The 25304-nt window shown below is 45.4% G+C and overlaps 1 protein-coding gene across 1 annotated transcript; it reads left to right on the forward strand.

Moving 5' to 3' along the window:
- Positions 1–23865: 23865 nt before the first annotated feature.
- Positions 23866–24686, forward strand: LOC126025768 (heat shock protein HSP 90-beta-like; the record flags this gene model as incomplete). The annotated part of the gene is given in 1 exon segment (XM_049785542.1): positions 23866–24686. A coding segment is annotated over 1 exon segment (612 nt), but the record flags the coding sequence as incomplete, so codon positions are not given.
- Positions 24687–25304: the final 618 nt, after the last annotated feature.

A 25304-nucleotide genomic window follows, 5' to 3' on the forward strand; every position in this document is an offset into this window, starting at 1 on the left:
GACCAAGCCAGAGCTGGACAGCACCTGGGAGAGAAAGGAAGAGAGTGAAAGAGCTGCTCTTCCAAGAATAATGTTAGTCTGGGTTTTCTGGAACAGAGTCTAGGTTGCAAACAGGGAGTAGCTGGATCAGCAATAACAATCAGTGCCAAAATGGACAAATTCGAGCCCAAATCAAAGCAATTAAAGTTCCTCTAGAAACAGAGAGGGAAGGAAAAGAAATACCTGTGGTTTGCCGCAATACCCTCAAAACCATTAATGCCCCAAGGGTCTGGGCATGAAGACAGCTCTCTGGCAAGAAGAGAATGTAATTATAGAATGACCATAGGGTTTTGTTTCACACCTGACACAGGTTTGCCAGTGCTGTACATGGTTTGCATTTTATGCAGAGGAAAAATAAGGGAGGGACAGCAACCAAGCTCGAGGAGTAGGCACTGATCTTGGGGACAGCAAAGGGAAAGGGAAAGCATTGTCGAGGAGCCTGAATCTCAAGCTGGCACCTTCAGAGAGGCTGCTCGATACCATGGAGAGATCCTGGCTGGGGACCCAGTAAGCTTGGGTTCAGTTGGCCTGTTCTGCCAATAACCGATTGGGCTCCTCTCTGGCCCTTTGTATTTTCCTCTTTGAAATCAGACCAATTTGTTATCTCCAAACATTTACTTTTTTTTTTCCCCCTCAACAGCAACAGTACCCATTCTTTAACCAAAACATTGTCTAGAACATCTCTAGCTACATCAGACAGGAACATAGATACCGTGACAGGTATTGAGAGACTCAGCCAAGGACACTCAGCCTGTCTCAGCAGCAATCTCAGTAATTTGGGAGGAATCCCAGAGCTCCACTGAATGGGGTATGAAAGCTGTCCTACTGTGTGTGGCTGAATGCCTGTCTTCTCTCTGACATCAGGATGTTTTGGGAGAGATTGAGAGTGGTTTGAGGTATACACAGTTGTACTCATGGATCACTCCAGATGGCACCTGAGGGACCATGGGTGGTACCAGGAATTGAATCTGGATCAGATGCATGCAAAACAAGCACCATACCTGCTGTACTATCTCTCTGGTCCCTGAAATCAAGACTTTTTATCCCTGAGGGAGGTTAAGTAGACACAGGTATCAGCTAGAAGACCTGGCATAAAGGGTACCAAGGGATGGAACAGATTGGCCCCCTTCAACCTCCTGTTGCTGTTGGACTGCAGGCAGAGATTACAGTTTCTTGTTGAAGGTGGGAACTGTGACTCCACATGGCAGGAGGGAGGTCAGCAGGGCTCCAGACTGAGGTGACAAATGGAGTGCATGGTGGGGCCAGATGGATGCTCTGCCTTTGGCACTGTGGCTCCCAGAGGAAACACTGGGCTGCTTTTCATGCCCTGGGCTGTTGCAGGCTCCCTCTCTCCCAGGCGCAGCCAAATCATAAATCTAGCCTGCCAGGGGAGCTGGAGGCCCTGACCCCGGCCCTGTGCTTCTCCATCCTGGCCCTGCCTCCTGCCAAGAAGGAGATCCAGGCACGAGCAGCCATGGGTCTGAGCCCTCAAGAACGCTTTTGTTTGACTTTGACTTTCCAGAATCTTCTTTCTCCAAGTTTATTTTCTTTTTGCCTTTTGAATTCTTTCCATCTCTAGTTCAAGACTCTGCCATGAGTCATTTTGTTTTTGCTGGTGTTGCCACACTCCTTGGGACTCGCATCCGGTACTTCATGATGGTTAGGGTTGCCCAGAGGTGAGGGGCCTGCAGTGTGAAGGCTGGACCCCAGGGCCTCCCACATATTGTCTCACTGAGCTCCATCCAGGGCTTGGCCATGAGCTCTCAGCAGGCTCCCCTCACATCAGCTTCCTTGGCCCTTCAGAGTTTTTTTTCCTTTGGTTTTGGGATCACATATAGTTTGGGAGTGATTCTTCCTGTCTCTGTGCTCAGTCATCACTCCTATTGGGGTATGGGTACCATAGACAGTGTCAGAGATTGAACCAGAATTAGCTTAGTGCAAGACAAGCACTCTACTAGCTTTTCTATTTCTCCAGCCCCCAGAGCTCTATGTCTGATAGAACCTGGGTAATTCCATGAGACCTGAGTGAACTGTCCAGGCTTCCAAGAAGGCCCAGCACCCTGGAACTGTAGTGGTTCTGACAGAGATTCCTCAGAGATAATCAGCTATTTCCCTGTCTCAGAGAGCAGTTTCCCTGAAAGAATTCTGCACCTTTGCCAGAGAGAACCTTCTTCCTTCCTTGGCCCATATGAGATTGCTTCTCCTCTTCTCCCATCTCTCCCTCTATCCACATGTCCAGGGAAAAGAAAGTTCCAAAAAGAACCCTTTGCAGCCCCATTCCTGCTATTCCTGTAAATTCAGCTTTACTCTCAGTTGCCCCTACTTGCTCCTCAAACCCACAACCCCAGGGGGCTGCCCAACCCTGTAGCTCTAGTTGGAGGTTGGAGGGTGAGTTCAGTGCTCAGTGACAAAGAAAGAACAGACCTGCCATGCTCAGCACATCTCTCACTGTACCCTCCATGATCTCCCAAGCCCCTCGTCCTGCCCTATGCCTGTTTCCACTTTCTTTCTGGTCTCTTCTCACAACCCCTCTAATATCTCCTCTAAGTTCCCTAAGGGGAGAGCAGGCTGGGGGCCTCAGGACCATCTCAGCCCCTTTCCTGAGTCACCCCCAGGTCTTTGCCCTCCAGTTCTGAAGGAACTCGTGGGTGGCAGCAGGAGGCCAGCGGAGTAATGGATTTCTGAAGTCATCCTGATTTTATTACTAGAAGCATTTCTAGGGCAGGACCCAGACACATGCGCGGCCACGTTCCCTCCCTCCCACTGCAGAGAAGATGCAGCATCTCTGCGCAATGTAGCATCCCAAGGTACACACCAGGGAAAGGTCAAGTCTCAGGGCTTGACGGCTGCCCCCATCAGCAGGCAGAGTATGTGAGAAGTCGCTCCACTCCCAGCCCTCACACAGCTGGGGTTTTTTTCTCTTCAAGGGATATTACTGGGTCTTGTTACTCTTGGTCCTTCTGGAACAGAGATCCTCCTACCTCTATGGAAGCCCCATTTTAGTTCTGACAGTCCTACATTCATAAAAGTAAGCACAATGCTCAGCAAGAAGGTTCAGCAACATGCCGAGCTGTGCCAACTCTTAGCAGTAAAAGTCACAATTTTTTTTTTTTGGCCACACCTGGTGGTGCTCAGAGGTTACTCCTGGCTGTCTGCTCAGAAATAGCTCCTGGCAGGCACGGGGGACCATATGGGACACCGGGATTCGAACCAACCACCTTTGGTCCTGGATCGGCTGCTTGCAAGGCAAACGCCGCTGTGCTATCTCTCCGGGCCCAAGTCACAATTTCTTAAGGTGCCCCTTGAGCTCCATTGACATGGTTCTGGTGGTCCCCAATACCTGGGGTCTCTTTGAGCCCTGACACTGAACTGCTTAGAACCCCCAAAAAAGTAACCTCCAGGAGTCTGAGCATGTAGGGCATTTGCCTTGCACATAGTCAACCAGTGTTTGATACTTGGTATCCCCTATGGCTGCCTAAGCATGCCAGGACTGATCCTTGAATACCGCCCAAGTGTGGCCCCAAAATCAAAATAAATAGAATTTTAGGGAGCCTCTACACTCTGGCCTCATCAGCCTGGTCTTCTAGGAGAGATGCAGAAGTGGCCCACCACTGGTGGGTAAGAGAAGGCTGCAGAGAGCAAGAAGAACAAAACTCTGGGATTGAAAAGATCGGCTGAGTTCTGGTCTGGTTCTGGGTTTAGGGGAGTAAAGGGTGCACCCAGCAGTGCTCATGGGTTAGTTATGGCCATGCACAGGTGCCAGGATTTGAACCATGATTATTGCTGTAACCACGTGCAAAGTGAATATTTTTTTTCAAAGTGAACATTTTAACCTCTGAACTATCTCTCCAGCCTGAATTTGATCCTTTCAGCTCCTTGTCCTTGAATGAGTCACTCCACTAAGATTGTGTCTCTTTAGATGAACAGGAGAGAGAGAGAGAGAGAGAGAGAGAGAGAGAGAGAGAGAGAGAGAGAGAGAGGAAAAGAGAGAGAGGAAAAGAGAGAGAGAGGAAAAGAGAGAGAGAGATTGATTCCAAATTTGTCTATGGTCCTGGGTCAAAGAGGCTTAAGAAAAACAAAGCAGACGAATGTATACTGGGAATAAAATTAGGTCAGAAGGGGCCATCTACACAATTTTCTTTTTTTTGGTTTTTGGGTCACACCTGGCAGCTCGCAGGGGTCACTCCTGGCTCTATGCTCAGAAATCATTCCTGGCAGGCTCGGGGAACCATATGGGATGCCGGGATTCAAACCACCGTCCTCCTGCATGCAAGGCAAACACCCTATCTCCATTCTAGCTCTCGGGCCCCTCATCTGCACAATCTTACAGCTGCTTATAAGCCTATATCTGCCTCCATGAAGTTTCTCCCCCAAGCCTGCCCTGTGAGGCCCCTCCTGTTCAGAGACACTCCACCTCACTCCTCTCCTGAATGGCTTTGTTCCTGACTGCCAGCCTCCCCTGAGTCTCCAGATTGGAGCCTGGGATTCAGGACTCCCTCTTCCCAAGAGGGTCTCACCATTTGATGAAAACCCATATTGAAGCGCAGGGGCTCAACTCTTCACACATGGAGTGGAGAGGCTTACTTCTGAAGCTTTCATTATCACCTAATTGTGTTCTCACTAAAAACTCATTAATTGGGTATTCGAAAGCTGTCAGCACATTGAAATCAACTCCCAGACTTTTAGAGTTAGAAGAAAACTGGGGCAAGTTCAACGCCCTGCTGTGAGAAATAAAAGTTAGGCCCAGAGATGTTCATCGGTACCCCCAGGTCACACAGCAAAAACACAGGCTAGAAACCTACTCGTGGAAATAAATAGAGATTCTCTCCTTCTACCCCACATATTCCTACAGGAAAGCAGCTCTGTCAAACTTTCCCTAAGGAACAATTCTGGGTGGAACTATAGCACGGTTAGAAGAAAAACACAAAGGGGAATACAATAAAGTATATATTAAAAGCCCACACAGAGGTCCCAAGAGACAGTGCAGGGAATAAGATGCTTGTCTTGCATAAGGCTGACCCCAGTTCAAATGCTCAGACCCCATATGGTATCCTGAGCACTAGTAGGAATGATCCTTGAGTGCAGAGCCAGGAATAAGCCCTTAGCACCAAATGTGTGGCTCCAAAACAAATAAAGGACCCACACAGGGACCCAATGACAGCTCAGTTGGTAGTAACTACTTTGCAAGCATGAGCCCTATTTAGTTGCTGAATAAGTTACTGGTACAGTGCCATATGCTGAGTGCAATCTTGGGGACAACCACCTTTTCGGATCCCCAACCCATATGCCAAACCGGATTGTGACCCTGCCCTGTCATGGCAATAACAAGCAACAAAGGAAAGGAGGAAAGTATTAATTGGTTACATTTTTTTTGTTTGTTTTTCAGGCCACACCCGTTTGATGCTCAGGGGTTACTCCTGGCTACGCGCTCAGAAATTGCCCCTGGCTTGGGGGGACCATGCGGGATGCCAGGGGATCAAACCGTGCTTCTTTCCTTGGCTAGCGAATGGCAGCCACCTTACCTCTAGCGCCACCTCACCGGCCCCAATTGGTTACATTTTTAAAAAATGTTTTGGGGCTCACACCCGGCAGCGTCGAGGGGTTACTCCTGGCTCTACGCTCAGAAATCGTTCCTGGCAGGCTCAAGGGACCATATGGGAATGCCGGGATTCAAACCACCGACCTTTTGCATGCATGGCAAACGCCTTACGTCCATGCTATCTCTCTGGCCCCTGGTTACATTTTTTTAATACTACTGGTATCCAGGGAGATGGTTCAAAGTGCTGGAGTGTATGTTTTGCTAGAGCCCAGGGTTTGATCCTCAGCATTTCTAAGAGTGAATAGTTGTGTCCCTAAATGCCAAGGAAACAAACTAATAAATAAGTCACTGAATGTGATGCCCTATGTGCCCATGTTAGGTGATGATCAGCTATAGCATATTAACAATGGCATGGTACCTACCATTCCTGGGGGTGGTGACCATGTACCCTGTTGCCAACCCTGGCAGACATATGGAATGGATCAATGGTGCTAGAAGCTGGCTCTGTGGAGATCAGCAGCAGCAAACCTTGTTATGTATAGATTCTTTGCTCCCCACCTTGACACCTTGACTCAAGATCTCTTGAATGGGAAGCTTGGAACTCTACTGTGAGTGCCACAGGCTAAAAAAGACGCTGAACAAGGAACAACAAGCTTATTCTGGAGGAAAAGAAAAAGTATAGAAGAAGCAGAGGAGCAGTCCTCTAGAATGATCCACTGAAGGGGCTGGAGAGTTAGCATGAAGGTAAGGCGTTTGCTTTTCATGCAGAAGGATAGTGGTTCGAATCCCAGCATCCCATGTAGTCTCCTGTGCCTGCCAGGGGTGATTTCTGAGCATAGAGCCAGGAGTAACCTTTGAGCACTGCCAAGTGTGACCCAAACACCAAAAAAAAAAAAAAAAAAAAAAAAAAGAATGATCCACTGAAGGAGACAGCTGGACTGAGAGAGGATTAGGCAATGCAGGTGGTGCAGGGGTCCATGCACCAGGGCCAGAGTTTTTTTTGGACGAAGCTCGGGGTCCACCAGCCAAACATTTCTGAGACAAGTGTCTGCTAGACATTGGTTTCAGCCTGAAGCCCAGTGGGTGGCCTAAAGGGCCAGAGAGCAAATGCCTTTGGTGCACTCAGCATACAGCCACATGGGGCCTATTGATTTGCACATGTGTAAGTCTAACCCATTTTACCCTTGTGGATGCACCATACTGTGACTACCTGTGCACTTGTCAGAAGCCACCACTGAAGTCTGTGATAGGGCATTAAAGTTGATTCCCCAACTCTGCTGTGTCCATCAAATACTTGTCACTTGGCCAGGGCTGCTGTGTCTCTTGACAGGGAGCCTGAGCTGATTTTGAAGGCTGGATCTTCTCTGTGCACTGCAGGGATGTGGTGTCTCCCTGGACTCTGCCACAAAATGCCGTTAAGGTCTACATTCTCCTTGACAATCAAAAACTGCCCCACACTTCGGGACAACTGTGTGGCTGCTAAGGAGGTAATGGACCCACCAGGTGATACCCAAGGATGGAGAGGAAAGACAAAGCTCCAGAGACTCGGCTTCATTCTGCTAGAGATAGTGACGGAAGTGTCAGCATGGTGAGTGGGGAGGGTGCAAGGAAATGCAGTTAATGTAATTATGTAATTGGTGGTTTTAAATCATGTCTTCCCACCCCTAAAAGAAGGTCTCTGGTCAAAATAGGCAATGGATGGCTAAAAGTAGCAGAGAGTAGAGGACAGAGGAAGCCACCAGCCAGGCAGCTTCCTCTTTGCTTCCTCTCTATGTCCATACAAACACAGGACAGCAGAAGTTCTCATCCACACACATGTAGCCATGGTCAGAAACTAAGGAAAGTCAAGGGGGCAAAGAGACACCACGGAATAATCCTACAGAAACCTAGTGACAGGTCATAAAGCAGAAGTCCCAGTCAGGGAACACAAGTGACAGGGTTCCAGCTGCAGATTTCAGAACAGGAATGCAGATTCTGGACAGAGAACAATATAGGGATAAAATCATCATGCATTGGAGGTGGGCAGACAGAAAGAGACAGGACATCATAATTTAGACCAGGCATCAGGGACTGGATGAATCATACACTAGCAAAAAAAAAAAAAAAAAAAAAAAGTAGAGGCCTGGAATCTGGGTCAGGACCTAGAACCCCTACTAAAACTAAGACTTTATTTTAGGGACCAAGAATCATACAGCAAGTAGGGTGCTTACTTTGTACTCAGCCAACCCAGGTTTAATCTCTAACACCACACATGGTCTTCTGAGCGCTATTAGGAGAGACTCATGAGCACAGAATCAAGAGTAAAGCCCTGAGTACTGCTGTGTATTTAAAAAAAATTAAAAATAAAAAAGGAGAGACAAGTCTGAGCACAAAGCCAGACTTTGGAGAAGAAACTCTTCTCACCCACCACTATATTGTTATTTGTGTGTATGTGGTACTGGGGATTGAACTTAGAGTCTCATGCATGCAAGGCATATGCTCTTCTGCTGGGCTAAATTCCTGTTCTTGGCAATTTTTTAATCTTGGCTGGCTGGAGGCAGCAGAAAATTTGCAGAAAAATTTCAGCATTCCCAAATAGACTAGGAGAGTCCTCTGTCCCAAATCTTAGAAACCATTCTCCCCATGGTTGGAGGAGGCACGCAGCCTTTAAACCTTTTTTTGCATACAGGCTGAGGAGAGAATGCAAAGGACAGAGTGCTTGCCTGCCACATATAAAGTCCTGATTTCAATCCCAGCATTGCAGGAAGCCCTGGTGCCTCACTACACTGGGGCCATTACCACTAGGAGTGGCATCTAGGTCCCTGGAGCTCTGCTTGGGAACACCATTGTCCCCCACTCCAATTAAAAAATAAATCTCATAGTATTCAGTGTCCTGCCCTCAACTTGTCCAATTAAGCTTTCCCACTTCTCTCCCCTTCAAAATTGCCAGGGACCAAAAACCAAGCATACCTTTGTAATGAAATAAGGAGCACAAGTAGACAATATAAGCTGAGCTCACACCCACACATCCCTTTCAAAATCCAGGTCTGACAACTCCCCCATTCAGCTCCAAAGTGAGCTATCAGGCAAAGTACTTAGAGAGGCAGAAGGAATGAGTACAGATCATCTGTAAAGGAGAGCACTAAGAAGCAATGACAGTCTTCGGTATTTAATGGGCAGCAGGCTCTTTTGAAAATACAAACTTGTACATGAAAAGGTAAATAATAGCTGCTGTGCATCATACAAGAGCAGTGTAAAACAATCCTTACCCTGTGGGAAATACCATTGACACAAAATATTTCAGAAACAGTGTTAATGTAATTGTTCTACATGAGAATTTCTATGGATATTTGGAAGGGAATAAAGGAATCTGTCTGTTCCATAGCCCAAGGCACTGGAATCAGAAGGGGCTGGAAGGCCTAGCATGTCAAGTCTCAAATGAAGGACACCAGTGAGTGAAATCCAAGTGCAAGAAGAGGCACTGAGGCTAGTTCCAGGGAGCAGAGGGTAGTGAAGAAAGAGGTGACTCCAGAGTCTGGGACTCGGCAGCGTTCAAGTTGATAGGAACAGTGTCTGGGGCTGGCTTTCTTCTAATGATTCCATAAGCCCAGTACGTGGTAATGGGAATGCATTACTTGAGAGGCTGACTTCCTGCCACGTTTCCAGATCCCTCTAACCATGAGACACGTCCAAAGCAAGAGACACCCAAGTTTCTCAGTTCATTTTTAGCTGCAAAACTTGTGAGAACAGACAAACACAGGCAATTTCCCGCTGTTTTTCCATTGGTGTGAGCAGCCCAATTTGAAGAATAAGCACCAATTAGCTAGGTGAGAAGCTCAAGCTGTGAATCCTGAAGAGCTTGAACCTGACGGCAAATTGCGATTCTTCAGGTGGCAGTGGGAGGTGGCTGCTGTTGCATCCCGAGGCCCTGACAGGCAGATGCTGATCATTATATCTTATTTATGTTTCCTAGCAAGTGTGCAAGCATCTGTTTAAGAGAAGGGGTTCTTTTTCAAGCACACAGCTAGTTATTCCAAATAAAAGTACTTTGGCTGCCATTTCAGAGTAAAATTTGTTAAGAACTAATTATAAAATGGACCTTCATGTCAATCCACTGACCTTTGGTTTTCTTATCGGTAAGAGGGCAGTGATGATCCTGACACTATGTATTTCCTGAGATAAGGAAGAGATGGCACTGTGTAAGCTGAAAAGCACAACACAGAAAATTATTAGCATTGAATGTCTTTCACACTCCAGCCAACCTGATAGGCAAAGAGCAACCAATGCATATAATTGGGGACAGGGAGGAGAAAGCCCAGCACAGATCCATGCAGACTGCTAAGTTCAAGCCACTATAACAATTTTTTGAATGTCCAGTAAATGCAAGGTGCTGTGAAAAATATCAGGCATGTAAAGATGAATGGTAAGCCATTGATACCCGCCAGGATAAATCTCAGGAAGAAATAAGCGCCCGAAGAAAAATTATAACAGAGAACTGAACTTCTGTGGACCCAAAACAGAATAATACAGTACTCTATAAAAGCCTCAGACACCAGGCAGAACTCAAGACAATTCCTTTCCTACATTCAGTGTTGATCCACTTAAGATGATCAAGTTACAGGTAGCCAAAATCCAGCTCAACTCAAAGGTGCTTAAAGCAGATAATTATTCACATGAGAAGAAGCTTAGATTAATAAAAAAAAAATCCATCCAATTCAAAAACATAGCTCAAAGAGTTAGAGTGCATGTGGGAACCTCAGCTCTGATCGCTGGTATCACATGGTTTCCCAAGCATCAAAAAACAAGGAAAGAGAAATAAGCAGAAGTTCATCATCCAGTTCACAAATCTTTCCATCCCTCTTTCCTGCCCACCTCTATAATTCTATATCCCTTCCTCCCACCGCACCCCATATCAGCTTTTCTTCACCAAAATTCTGGCTATCAAGAGTAAGAGGATTGTCTTACCTACATGGAGATAATTTGCTACAGTTCTCTATTGCTTATGAAAAGGAAAGATTGAACTGGAGAGAGAGTATAGCAGATAGGAACTTGCTTTGCACTTGGCCAACCCAGGTTTGATCTCTGGCACTGCATATGATCTCTCAAACATTACCAGGAGTGATTCCTGAGCACAGAACCATCCAGAAGTGATCTTTGAGCATTTCTGGATATGCTTGAGCATTTCTGGATATGGTCCCAGAAAACAGAAAGAAATAATAAAGAGAAAATGAAATATTATGAAAAAGATTTCCTGGAAACCTGCTAAGAACTTCTCATCAAAACCCAATCAAAACCCATCACTCAGGAGTTTACAAAACCCCTCCCATATTCATGGGAGTTTCCCTCTTCACTTTCCCTTCCTTTCTGGTTCCCTAAATAAAGTCTTTTACTGAACTCTGCCATTTATTCTCTGGCCTCTTTCTGATCAATTTTGATTGCTTGAGAACAGGAACTTAAACGTCTGTACCTGCTACAGCATTTGGCAAAAGTCAGCCAGGAATTTGCCATCTTCAATATCATATTATCCACCAAGGTATATGGGCAGTATTTTTTTTTGGTTTTGGGGTCACACCTGGCAACGCTCAGGAACTACTCTTGGCTCTATGCTCAGAAATCACTCCTGGCAGGCTCAGGGGACAATATGGGATGCTGGGATTCAAACCACCAACCTTTTGCATGAAAGGCAAATGCCTTACGTCCATGCTATCTCTCCGACTTCTATATTGGCAGTATTCTGTCTCTTCTTTCTCTTAGCACTTTCTCTCTCCCATCATCCTTCTAATTGTAGCAGAGCAGGTAGTGGCAGCTCATCTTGGGTGAACCTATGCGTAGGTCATCTGTCTCTCCATTTAATTGTTTGTTTGTTTATTGGTTTAAGGGCTCAGTGATTACTCTTGGCTCTCAGAAATCACTCCTGGCAGTCTCAGGAGACCATATGGAATGACAAGGATGGAACCCAGCCATGTGCAGGGCAAATGCCCTACCCACTGTGCTAATGCTCCAGCCCCTTTTCTCTCCTTCTGCTGATAAATTGTCTGGTAGCAATAATAAAGATGGGACCCAAAAATTGACTATATTGTCTAAGGTGACTTTTTGGGAGATCTGAAGCTCCCTTATCTCCCTAAGCCCTGTCTGAGGAGCGTGCTTAGTCACTCGCAAAAAGGTCACTCGACTCACTGAGAATTTTTTTTCTCTGCATCTTCCTTTCAGAGTCTTCGGGAGTAAAATGCAAGCTCCCAAAAGGATAATTGAAGGCATTCCTGAATGTCCCTTGGGGTATCTCTGAGAAACCACAAGCTCAGGATGGGTGGAGATTGGCCCTACTTGGTCTTCCTTTCTCTGTATTTGTGCTTGACTTACACTCTAAGTCTGGTCACTCAGGCCCAGTGACTATGTTTTTCTCTTCTCCACTAGGCTGCTTTCAAGCTACACTTCATAGTAGGCACTCTCTGTGCCCAGAAAGACAAAAATCACTGAAAATATGTGTGTCGCCCACGAACGAAGAAGAGTGCCACTGGTTAATCAGCAACACCTCTTAGGTAGAAGCAAACCCATTGGAGATAGAATGGATAAAAGGTAGGTCCAGTTGTCAGGAATTGAGTGACCTATTTTTCAAGACCACCTAATAAATGCAAATCAAGACCAATTTGCTTTAGGCTGGTAAATTGTGTCTAGCAAGAAGGAACAACGGAAAGAAGCACAACTGGAAAATAAAAATCAGGCACAAAAACTCCCAACCTCAGGGGGCCATTTGGTATTAGCAAACTGTCCCACTAGCACCACTGAACTACAGCCCAGTCTATTAATTAAAGTTTCTAACATGCCCTCGGGATATCAAGAAAAGGTTATGTTTATGCTGTGTGACTTTGTTTTAAAAAAGCAGGGGATGCATGCAATACAGTTTATTAAGAATCAAAACACAGTGACAATTCTTGAGTTTTGTAGCTGCTCATAGGGCCAAATCTCACACAGGTTAGAAAAATATGAAATTTAGAATGAACGACCATCCCCCCGTCAGCTCCTCTGGAGAGATAGAATGTGCAGACTGCAAAGATGTTGGCCTGCACTCAGCAAGATGCCTCTCTGGCCTTCCCCCAGGTTTCTTTGCACTGATGGAAATTGATCCACATCCTCTCCCGACCGAGTGGCGGATTTCCAATGTCAAACAAATAGCAAGTATTTGTATTATGATATTGCTCTTGTAGAACAAATATCCAGGCTCCCAGCCCCACTTAGACTTATCAAACTAGAAGTCCAGGGTGTGGCCCAAACACTATCTTTCTTTAAAATTTCCTTAGTAAATGAGCAGCCTGCCTCTCTGAGGGGATTCAGGATGATTTGCGAGAAAATTCCTGTGAATGGTTTAAGAGAAAGCCAGCAAGAAACACCAGAATTCAGTGGCAGCTCCAAAGTACTCAGCCCTTCTAAGAGAGAGTCAGCTCTGTCCTCCATGCCCCCTCCACCAGGAAGAAGTAACAGCAAGACCAAGTAAATGATCTGTCAGTTTACTACCTTACTCCAGAAATACCCAGCACCCAAAACTACTCAGTCTCTTCCAGCCCAGAGGTAGCCCTGCCTCCATATGTGTCTGACTCCGGTTTGATCCCAAGTACTGCCAGGAGTGACTCCCTGAGCACAAAGCCAAGAGTAAGCCCTAAGCACCGGGGGGTGGGGGGTGGGTGGGGGGGTGGGTGGTGTCCCCTTCCAGGAAAAATAAAAACTTGATGGACATGTACCTTCCCAGCCAAGAGGGCATTCTGGGTCTCCCATCAGGCCCCCACTGCTTCCTTGGCTCCCATCCCCTCCTGCCTCTGCTCCAATGACATTCTTCAATCTGGTCTAGCGCATCTCTTTCCCTTTCCTCTCCCAGCAATTGGCTGAGAGCAGGGGCAGAAGGGTAAAATAAGATCTCAGGACTCCTTAATCACTGCATATGACCTCCTGGAACCAAAGGTTAATTGGCCAATAAAGACTGTAAGTTCACTTTGTTCTTTGTTTGTTTGTGCTTTCTAGGCAAGGAAGAGAGCTACATGCAGATCTCCACAACATTCTCATCATGAAGAAGTGGGTCCCCAGAGTCTGCTTGGCATTGTTGAGGTCACAGGTTTCTGCAAGCTGCATTCAATTTATCTGACCCCCTGCCTCCACTTCCATAACCCTGGGATGTTTTGTGCCCAGCTACTCACTATGTGGTCAGGGGTTATGAGCTTGACCATGAACCCAAAAGGCTCTTTGAGACCTATCTGTAGCAGTTACCTCCCACATGACCTCAGAGACTATGTGCAGCTGCTGGGCCTCAGAGTGGGCCTCTCTGTTATGTCTTCACTTCTGGTGAAGCTTAAAGTGCACAGCCCAGGGGAAGGTGCTTGGTCAGCCGGAAAGCACTGTGATGGAGGGAGGGCTGTTGGCTGCCAGGCTAGGCGCCTCTCCAGCTAGGAAGAGGTCTCCTTTATCTTGGGGTCTCCAGCCTATGGGGTTGGCAAAGGGCTACCAATGAATGGCCTGGGATGGGGAGGGGGCATACAGGACAGAAGCAGAATGAGCAGAAGGTGCTGGGGGAGGATGGCAACAAACCAGGCAGCACTGCAAAAGCAAAGCAAGTCAAGAAGGGTGAAAGAAGAAATGCATACCCCACCCCATCCTAGTACCTTCCTTGTCTCCATGTACCTCTAACCATATGAAGTAACCCCTCCCTTATTGAGCAAATAGTAATTCTTTCTCTCTCTTTTTTCTCCACCCCCCGCGCGCGCGCGCGCGCGCGTGTGTGTGTGTGTGTGTGTGTGTGTGTGTGTGTGTGTGTGTGTGTGTGTGTAGACAGGTAACTTTTTAAATGGCTCTAGCCCTGAATAGAAAGGCTGTTATTAAAGCTTTTCCATGCCAATTTAAATAAAATATTGAACACATCCAACCTTTAAACTGAATGAAATAGCCCATTTGGTTAACAGCCCTCTCAGGTGATTGCTTGCTTTAGCGAGCATTGCACAGAGCAGAAGAGAAGGATGAGAACAAGGGGTTATTAGAATGCTGGGGGGTTGGGGGCTTGGAAGGCTCAGCTCTCCTCAATCCTCCTCCCTCTGCATTCCCACAGCAGTGCTTTTGAAAGTGCTTCCACTCATGAGCCCTTTCTGCCTGAGAAATTTCTACATAACCCCATAAACAGCTATAAAATAGGTGTACAGAGCCAGAGAGATAATACAGAAGGGGAGATGTTTGCTTTGCATGCACCTGACCCCTGTTTCATGCCTGACATCCTATATGGTTCCCCTGAGCACCACCAGAAGTGATCTGTGAGTCCAGGAACACAGTAAGTGCTCAAGCACTGCAAGGTGTAACCCCAAATCAAAATAATTAATAAATTAGTGAAACATTTGCTGATAATACCAAAGAAAAAATGTAATTGAATCAAATTTTAATTTAATTTGAGATACAAAGTTATTCCTGCATAGTATTCCATTGTGTAGACGTAACCACAATTTCTTTAGCCACTCATCTGTTGTTGAGCATCTGGGTTGCTTCCAGATTCTGACAATTGTAAATGGCACTGCAATGAATATAGATGTGCAGAAAGTATTTTTGTATTTGCATTTGTGTGTGTGTGTTTCTAGGGTATATCTCTAGTAGTAGTATGGCTAGATCAAATGGGAGCTCAATTTCCAGTTTTTTTGAGGAATCTCCATATTGTTTTTCATAAAGGCTGGACTAGATGGCATTCACACCAGCAGTTAATAAGAGTTCCTTTCTCCACACATCCCTGCCAGCACTGGTTGTTCTTGTTCTTTGTGATGTGTGCCAGTCTCTGAAGTGCAATGATATCTCACTGTTGTTTTGATTTACATCTCCCTGATGATAAAGGATATGAAGCAATTTTTTCATGTGCCTTTAGACCACCTGTATTTCTTTTTTGAAAAAGTTTTTGTTCTTCTCTTCTCCCCATTTTTGATGGGATTGGATTCTTTTTCTTGTTAAAATCTACCTTATAAATCTTGTATATTTATCAGATTGGTATAGGGTTTCTCCCATTCCATGGGTAGTGTTTATATTCTGGTCATCATTGTCTTTAAAGTTCAGAAGCTTCTTAGTTTAGTGTAGCCCAATTTATTTATCTTTTCTTCCACTTGCTAGGTCAGTAGTGATTCCTCCTTGAGGATTCCTTTACCTTCAGTATCATGGAGAGCTCTCCCTATGTTTTCCTCTATGTACCTTATGGATTCAGGTCTGCTATCAATATATTTAATTTATTTTGATTTGACTTTTGTGCATAGCATTAGAAGGAGATCTGAGTTCATTTTTTGCATGTATTGACCAGTTTTTCAACACCACTTGTTAAACAGGCTTTCCTTGCTCTACTTCATAATTTTGCTCTTTTATTAAAGATAAAGATCATAAAAAAATAAAGAAAAAAAAGATAAAGATCATATACTTAAGGGTCTGTCTCAACTCTATTCCATTGGTTTGAGAGTATGACTTTATTCCAATACCATGCTGTTTTAATTACTAGAGCTATGCAGTACAGTTTGAAATTGGGTAAAATGATGTCTCCCACTTCTTTTTCTTAAGGATTGCTTTAGCTATTGGGGGATATTTTTCCATATGAATTTCAAAAGTGTTTGATCTAGTTCTTTGAAAAAATGCCATAATTATTTGCTTTGAATCTATATGATGTTTTGTGGAGTAAGAAATTTATTTTAAAACAAATGTTTAGGGACTGAAAAGATAGTACAGAGAATAAGGAGGTTGCCTTGCATGAAATCAACCCCAGCACCTAATTTGGTCTCCTGAGTACTACCAGGCAATATTCCCGAGTGAAGAGTCAGAAGTAACCCCTGAGCACCACCAGGTCTGACCCAAAAACCAAAAAGAAAAAAAAATTTAGGGACTAGAAAGAGTACAGAAGTAAAGCATGCAACTGACATGAATTCAATCCTGATATTTCATATGATTCCCCTAAATAATAATAGGAGTGATTCCTGAGCAGAGAACCAAGAGTAAACCCTGAATACACTGAGCATGTCCCAAAATTAAAAATAAATACATACATAGATAAATAAAATGTTTTAAAAGTTATGTTAGAAACTCCCCTGAGGCCAGGGAGATAATTGTGGGGTTTGGGCACCTGTCTTGCACACACCTCATTTGGTTTAATTCCTGGCTCTAGAGTCTGCCCTGCCCACAGCATAGTCAGGTATAGCCCTGGTGAATCCCAGAACAGCTTTGCGTCCTCAGACTCTAGTGCTGAGCCACCTGAGCTCAGTACTTCTGTTTGGTTTAGTATCACCAGAAATGTCTTTGGGAGTCCCCCAAAAAAACTAGGTCCCAGGAGAGTAGCAGTCTGGAGACTGAGAGCCAGAAAATTAAAGGTCTATTTTTAAATGAAGGAAGGCCTTGTCCTATCATTCTGAACACTGCCTCTAGGGTCTCACAGACCCATCCTCAGTGGCCTGTCAGCACCGCACCATGTATACACCCTACCCACCATCTCACTGTCCTCAGAACAGACAGACAGCTTCTCAGATGATGAAAAGGGCAGCTGCCTTCGCCACACACAAGCCCTCCCACTATGATGCCAGCTGCATTTTTAGCTCTTTATGCCTTCCTTTGCATCCCCAGTCCTAAATGGTAAAGGAGTCATTGGAATAAGACATAAAAGAGAACTTGTCACCAGGAAAAAGCATGAGGAATAAGAGGGTGGTCATTTTTAGACATAAAAGAACACTTTCAGGTGCAGGGGGATAGCTCAGTGACTCAAAGTTTTTGCCTTGCAAATGCAAGGCCCTAAGTTGTATGCCCCAAGCATCCCACATGTACTAGGTAGTCGTGCAACTCTGCTTCATGGAAACTCCACAGGCACTACCACAGAGTGTGCAACCCCAACCACACCACAGCCAGGTATGTGCATACCCCACAACTTAAAAGTGTGACTCCTGCTGAGCACTGCAGCCACCCCCCCCCAGCCAGAATGTGCAAGCATGCCACAACTAAATGGGTGTCACCCCAGCAAGCAAGTTGGCCAGCACTACAAGCTAAGGTTATCCCAGAGAGCACCACAATCAAGTGTGCTTGACCCAGATCATCAAAAAGACAATAAGGGAACAGGAGAGGATATTTCCACGATGACTCTCCGAACATCAGAGCAAAGTAGCCAATCAGTATGTTCCTAAAATTTTCCATCATACACACATTCACACATAAATACACATATATACATATATATGTACATATAAATACATACATATATGTACAAATACGCAAATACTCATTTGTACTCACATATATACATTCACACAAATGCACATATTCACAGAAGCTCAATAATTGCATGCACACACAAATGTAACATATACATAGACACAAATATAGCACACACAAGTTCATAGACACACATGCATACAAAAATACATATATGCCCACACAATTGCACATATACTCAGATATATATGTGGACATGCGCATGGACAGATGCACAGGGTCAAGCACGAGCACAAGTCCTGCTCCAGTTCCCTTCCTTTTTCGCCTAACTCAAATGTTAGGGCTGGGATAGGGCCTTCTTCCCAGAACCAGGGGCATCCAGTTGAGCCCAGAGGAAGAATCTGCAGCAACTGCACCTTACAGGCAGAAAGGAAGCTAGAACCAGGGGTACCTGCTATGCCTGTCCTATCACAGATGTGTTCCTGCTCTCAAGCAACATGACATCTGCCAAACACTTGGCAGCTCAAAACCCAATAATTTCTCCTTACAGTGCCAACATACAGTTTTCCAAATGCGCTCCTATAAATATAATTATTTCATCCATTAATGAGGGACAGTAAAGCCGGTTCTATGGAGAACTGGAAAAGCAGGAGTTTATATAATCAGGGAAACTGTGCAGAAATGAGTTTGCTCAGTAGAGACAAAACTGGTAATGTCCTGCAGGGCAATAAAATTATAGTTTTCAGTTATTATTTCTGCTGAAACAGTTGCATCTCTACTGGCTAATGATCTGCATTGTCTAAGCAACCCATATGCTAACATCCAACTTCATAAAGTCCTGCCCCTGGGCAATAATAAATACAAAGTGAAGCAAAAAGTACTTTTCCCAAATAAATAAATAATCTTTGAGGGTGGGAACTGCTAAGCTACATGTGATGTGGCCAGGTCAAGCAACCATCACTCAGCTGTCTTGTTTCCATGCTTTGGGCTCATTCTTTGTGACACCATATTTTTTTTTCTCCAGGGCTCCACCTACTCAGGGAAGCCAGCCAGACTCATACACTAAATAAGCAGTCCCAGGGGCCAGATATAGACACTGGAGTTAAAGTGCTTGTCTTGCACATGTCCAACACCAGTTCAATACCCAGGGCTACATATGGTCCTCTGAACACAACCAGGAGTAATCCCTGAGCACAAAGCCAGGAGCAAGTTCTGAGCTGAGTATGCCCCCTACCCCAAAAATAAACCAGTCCCAGACAAAGTCTGGCTCATTTGATTAGAAGTGTCAGCTGCACCATATTCAAGTACCACATCAATACGTTGTTATCAGTCAAGATGCACCCTAAAGTTCCCCTATTTAAAATCTCATAGTGTCTGGGATGCCTGCCCAAAGAAACAGGTCACAGGAGAAAAGATGAATCAACTGGACAAAATGCAGACCACATGGAAGTGAAATGAGGGGGCCTTGAGAGTTCTTGTACTGATCTCTCTCATTGAGGGTAGACTCAAATTGTTGTCATGCTAATTGTCCAACAAGATAATATCTTATCATGGCTTTATAATCATTTCACACCCTCTAGAGGACCAGTTTTTATCTGAGCAGCAGGCCAGCAGTTCCCTACTACTGTAACAGGCCATTACTGTTCTGCCATTCAAGGCTAGCTGATAGAGGCAATTCCTGGACGAGACTGAAATCAGTGCATTAGACAACAGACTGTATTGGGGAGGGGGTTTCATGAAGACCTTACACAGAATATCAGCTCCATGGGGCAGAGCTTCTGCTCGCAGCATTAGAAAAGCACTCAGTCTCTGCAGGTGCACAGCACTGTCAGTATTTGTGAAAGTATTATTTGAGGCCCTCACTGTTTCGGGACCAGGTGAAGAGGAAGAGGCCCCGAGAGAGTTAGGGGAGATTTGTTCTGGCACTAATGATTGGCTGAGACCAGAAAGGGGATGGGAAGGAGAACCTAAAGACAGGTGCTTAACACAGCGATCAGGTGCAAGCCAGGGAAGGGCGGAGTTTTGCGATGATTGACATTGTTAAATTGGGGAGGAGGGACAAGGGAGGGGTGCCTTGAGACACTAGGAGCTTTGAGAGACAGAAAGCAATGGGTGGTCAGCAACCATTGGCAGCTCTGGTGGGTACAAGGAAGGGGCTGCATATAGGCCAGCGAGACCAGGCCTTGGGAAATCTGGCAGAGGAAAAAAGCAAGGCCAAGGCCTGCCAGTTCATAAGACAGCCAATAGAAGCACCAAGCTGAAGGCAGGAAAGAAATGAGCCTTTCAGGTCTTTCAGGCCAGTTGTAGGGGGTCTCCCTGGGCTCTGGACTTAGGAGCCAAGGCAAGGGTCCCCAGATGGATATGCAGCGAGGGTGGGGGCATCAGGTGGCTCAGGCTGCAGGGTTGGGAAACCTGAGACTCCCAGATCTACTCTCCCAGTTTTCAACAAGGCCCAAGGAGATGGGGGGGGGAGGGGTGTAATCGGGGACAGTGGCCTGTGGAGGGACAATTGCTTTAAGGACAGAACAGCTGGCAGAAAGCCAAGGTACTGCACTTCAGCCAGAGATGAAAAGGAAGTTCTCCCCAACTCCATTCCTCAACCCCCCACTCCACCAGTGAGGTGGGCTGGGGGACCTCCAGTGGGGGTAGGGTCCTGGCTTTGTTTCATTTCACCAAGAAAGAATGCCTGGGGTGGGGGAGGAGAGTCTGCTAGGAGAGGGGCCCCATGGGCTTTAGGGAAAGGCAGATTTAAATCTGAGAGTTACAATTCTTTTTTTTTTTTTTTTTTTTTTTTTGGTTTTTGGGCCACACCCGGTGACGCTCAGGGGTTACTCCTGGCTATGCGCTCAGAAGTCGCTCCTGGCTTGGGGGACCATATGGGACGCCGGGGGATCGAACCGCGGTCCGTCTCCTAGGCTAGCGCAGGTAAGGCAGGCACCTTACCTCCAGCGCCACCGCCCGGCCCCTGAGAGTTACAATTCTACAGGCTTCTCCGGACTAGTGTTTTGTTGTTTTGTTTTATTTTGTGGGTTTGGGATTTTTTGTTTTTTGTTTTTTGTTTTCTTGGCTTTTCGACCACACTTGGTGGTGCTCAGGGGTTACACACCTAGCTCTGCGCTCAGTAATTGCTCCTGACAAGCTCAGGGGACAACATGGGATGCCAGAATCAAACCAAACTAAATCTAATCAAATTGCACGACCGCTGTGCTATAGCTCCATTCTATAGTCTTCCGGCCTGTTGAGGAAGGCTGTGAGCTCACAAGGAACAAGCAAGGAGGAGCCGAGCCTCCAAGATCCTCCAATGCACCCCTCACACTCCGTGCATCATTCCCTGACCCTCCAGCATCCTACTTGCACGGATGCTTGTGTGGCAGAGACAAAATGATCGGCAACCCCATGGCCAGCCCACAAGGACCCTGCCATGTCCTATCTTCTATTTCCAGCCACAGACACTTACCAAGTGACCCTGTAATTCTGCTGGAGTTCAAGACCTAATCCTAGGTCTAATTGGAGATACGAAGTCAAATATTTTCAGGTCTAAAGAAAATGCTTTGCTGCTGCGCATGTTTTGAAAGATAAAATGTAAAAACGTAAGATAGTTTCGTCCTTATTTTTTATAGTTCAGATTAAACAGTTACAATAGTGTTTTAATATTTTAATAAGATGTACAATTTCTTTTTAGTTTGTTTCTGTTTTGTTTTGGGTCTACGCTCAGGGGTTACTCCTGGCTCTGCACTCAAGAATCACTCCTGGTGGGGCTCTTGGGATCATATGGGATGCTGGGTATTGAATCTGGGTTGGCTGATTGCAACGCAATAGAATAGGCTGCTGAACTGTCTCTCTGGCCCTAGTATACAAACTTAATGCACAGCATCTCCACCAAAGTGACCATTACCACCACCACCACCCCTCCCCTACACCTTTGTCACCGCTGGTCCAACCTCTTCTATCTCTCCTCCCACTATTATAATTTTGGTGCATAGAGTTATTTCACCTTACCATGACCAACATGCCCTGGACCTTTGCCCTTATTGCTACGTCCTCTCTACTTCATTGTGCCCCTGTCCCCATTCCATGCCTGGCATTCTCAGGTCTGTAGCCCAGTGCCCAGGGTTTATTATTGCTCTATACTTTCCTATCTCTGATATGTTTCTATTCCACAGAGCCTATTCATTATTTGTCCTCCCACTGGTTTATTTCATTCAATTTGATACCCTCCCATTCCATCCAAGTTGCTACAAATTGCATTATTTAAATTTTTATTCAGTGCATAGTATGCCATTACACACACACACACACACACACACACACACACACACACAACTTCTTTATCCATTAATCTGTTGTTGAACATTAAGGCTGTCTCTATAAATCTGCTATTTTATAAGCATTTCATGAATATAGGCATACATATATCTTTTAATGAATAATTTTTGTGTTTGGAGGCCATAGATATTTATCTATTCATTGTTGGGGACCTAAAGTGCTTGCCTCACACATGGCTGATCCTAGTTTGATATCCAGCACTGGCACCTGAGAACCACCAGGAATGATCCCTGAGTACAATCATGAGTAAGCCCTGAACACCAGAAAGCCTGGCCTCAAAAGCTAAAAGAAGAAATTGTTTTAAAGTTTTGGGGCCACACATGGTGATGTTCAGAAGCTACTCCTAGCTATGTACTTGGGAGTGTTTCTTGGTGGTATTGGAGGAACCATGTGGTACCAGGGATCAAACTAGGCCTCCTGCAAGCTAGATACATATAGAGCTCTCAGGAGCACAAAGGTCTGTCAGTGACCATTTAGGCCACAGGGAGTCCTTGCTGCTAGACATAGGGACACAAAGATAAATGTGATATTGTCCTGCCCTGGGAGAAAGAGCGTGAAGCAGGCAGACACATCCCAATTGACCCTTGTTTCTTTCTTAAAGCATTTTTGGTTTATATATGTTTAATGTATGTATATAGATAGATAAGTAGATAGAGATATATGTTTAATGTATGTATATGAATAGATAGATAGATAGATAGATAGATAGATAGATATGTATTTTCCACCCTGCAGTGTTCAAGGCATACTCCTGATTCCATGCTTGGGGCGATTCATGCAGTGTTCAGGGGACCATGCAGTGCCAGGGATCAAACTGGGGTTCCAGAAGGCAAAACATGTGCTCAGTCCCCTGAGCTAGCTCCCCAGCCTTGTGACTCCCTATTCTTGTCTCTCTATATATCCCTGAGCCTGGGAGGGATGAAAAGGAGCAGCATTCCTGCTGAGAACCCTGGGTGCCACTGGTGGCCACTGTCAAACTCCAACCCCCAAAAGGGCCTATCACAGAGCTGGGGCAATTATCCAAGGTACCTGACTGGCCAGTGTTAAAAGGGATCCCTTGGCAAGTCTGGGACTCTAGGCCTCAGGATCAGGGCCTGGGATCTAGAGTCCACCAGAATTCACATTGGTATGTAACAGCACTAGTGTGGAACTGGCAAAAAGGCTTAAAAATATCTATTCAAAGACTCCCTCACTCAGAGTCCAGATGAGTCCCATTCTCAGCTATTGCCTCTACAATATGTGACCTTGACCTGAGGTCCTTCCACTCCTCTCTGACTCAAACATCTCTACCCACAGTGCCAACATAATGCCAGGTTTTAAACCAGCAAGGTCCAAGCATGGCACCTTCAGCACAAGCTCCAGCCAAAGAAACACTGAATGATTTCTCCTTGACACAAATCCACTGTCCACCTCCTCTCACTGACCTTCATACCCTCATGAACCAGGAAGAACCCAATTGGATAATGACCCTAAATGGGTCTCCCAGACACAGAAAATATCCTCTGAGTTGGGCATCGAGTTGAATTGGGTTTCCTTTCAGGCCTCACCAAACTTGAGCCTCTCCAAATTCCCTCAGCAGGTTCCCCACCACAATCTTTAGGACAAACACAGGGTGTGATTTTGGTTGAAGGACTGGACTATGCAGTCATAAAATGTTGTCCATGAGTCCAGTGATTCCCTTGAAAGCAGTTGGTAGCCTCCACCCCTAGGAGTACAACCTGTCTGGGGAGCCTCCACTTCTTGCAATGGCCAATGGCTCTACCTGAGCAACATAAAATTGCTATCATGCAACGCCTATTGATGAATATTACATGCAGCAGCTTAAGGATGGAAATATCCTGGTCTCAGTTACAAAGGAAGGTTTGGAGCTGCCTGAGGATGAAGAGGAGAAGAAGAAAATGGAAGAGAACAAGGCCAAATTTGAGAACCTGTGCAAACTTATGAAGAAAATCTTGCATAAGAAGGTTGAGAAGGTAACAATATCCAATAGGCTTGTGTCTTCGCCCTGCTGCATTGTGACTAGCACCTATGGCTGGACAGCCAACATGGAGAGAATCATGAAAGCCTAGGCTCTTCGGGACAACTCTACAATGGGCAACATGATGGCTAAAAAGCATCTGGAGATCAATCCTGACCACCCCATTGTGGAGACACTGAGACAGAAGGCAGAGGCAGACAAGAATGACAAGGCTGTTAAGGACCTGTTGTTTGAAACTGCCCTGCTCTTCTCTGGCTTCTTACTTGAGGACCCTCAGAGCCAATCTAACCGCATCTACTGCATGATAAAGCTAGGGCTGGGCATTGATGAAGATGAAATGACAGCTGAGGAGCCCAATGCTGCTGTTCCTGATGAGATATCCCTTTTTGAGGGTGATGAAGATGCATCTCGCATGAAAGAAGTAGATTAGAAGTTTCTACCTACAGATAGTGCTGCCCTCTGTATAGTGTCGCAATCTCTTCCCCTAGCAGTCCTGAGTGGTTCTTAGCCACTGGCTCTAGAGGGTTTTTTCCCACTCCTGTCCTTTCATAAGCCAGGATAGGGAGAGGTCTCAAGCTTCCTCCCCTCCCAAATTTAACAACAGGTTTGAATGTTGTGTATTGTGTTTTTGTTTATTTTTCTGAAATTAAAGTATGAAAAATAAAGATGATGCTCTTTTCTAGTTATGCTCTCAAAACAAAAAAAAAAGATTGCTGTCATGCTCCTCCTCCCACAAGCCTCACAAGAAATTAGTTAATTTGTTCTGTTGAAACCCTTTCTCAGAAGGGAGGAATTCTCCAGAAAGTATGGGTTCGAGTCCACACAGATGCAAAGAAGAAATGTCAAACTCTTATTTCCAGTTGCTCACTTTGAGCTCTTGTCAGGCTGCAAGGAATCAGGTACAGACAAGGAACCAGGGCCAGTGACCCACTGTTTTCCCACTCATAAAATCAAGAAACACCTTGGAATAAGAAAAGATGTCTAGGGGCCGGAGAGATAGCATGGAAGTGGAGCATTTGCCTTGCATGCAGAAGGACAGTGGTTTAAATCCCGGCATCCCATATGGTCCCCAGAGCCTGCCAGGAGCAATTTCTGAGAATAGAGCCAGGAGTAACTCCTGAGCAATGCCGGGTGTGGCCCAAAACACAAAAACAAAAACAAAAAAAAAAAAAGATGTCTAAATATGGAGAGTATTATGGTAAGATGAGTCAGAGGGAGAGGGATAGACATAGAATGATCACATTCATTTGTGAGATA

Source organism: Suncus etruscus, chromosome 13 (assembly GCF_024139225.1).
Source record: "Suncus etruscus isolate mSunEtr1 chromosome 13, mSunEtr1.pri.cur, whole genome shotgun sequence".
Classification (NCBI taxonomy): domain Eukaryota; kingdom Metazoa; phylum Chordata; class Mammalia; order Eulipotyphla; family Soricidae; genus Suncus; species Suncus etruscus.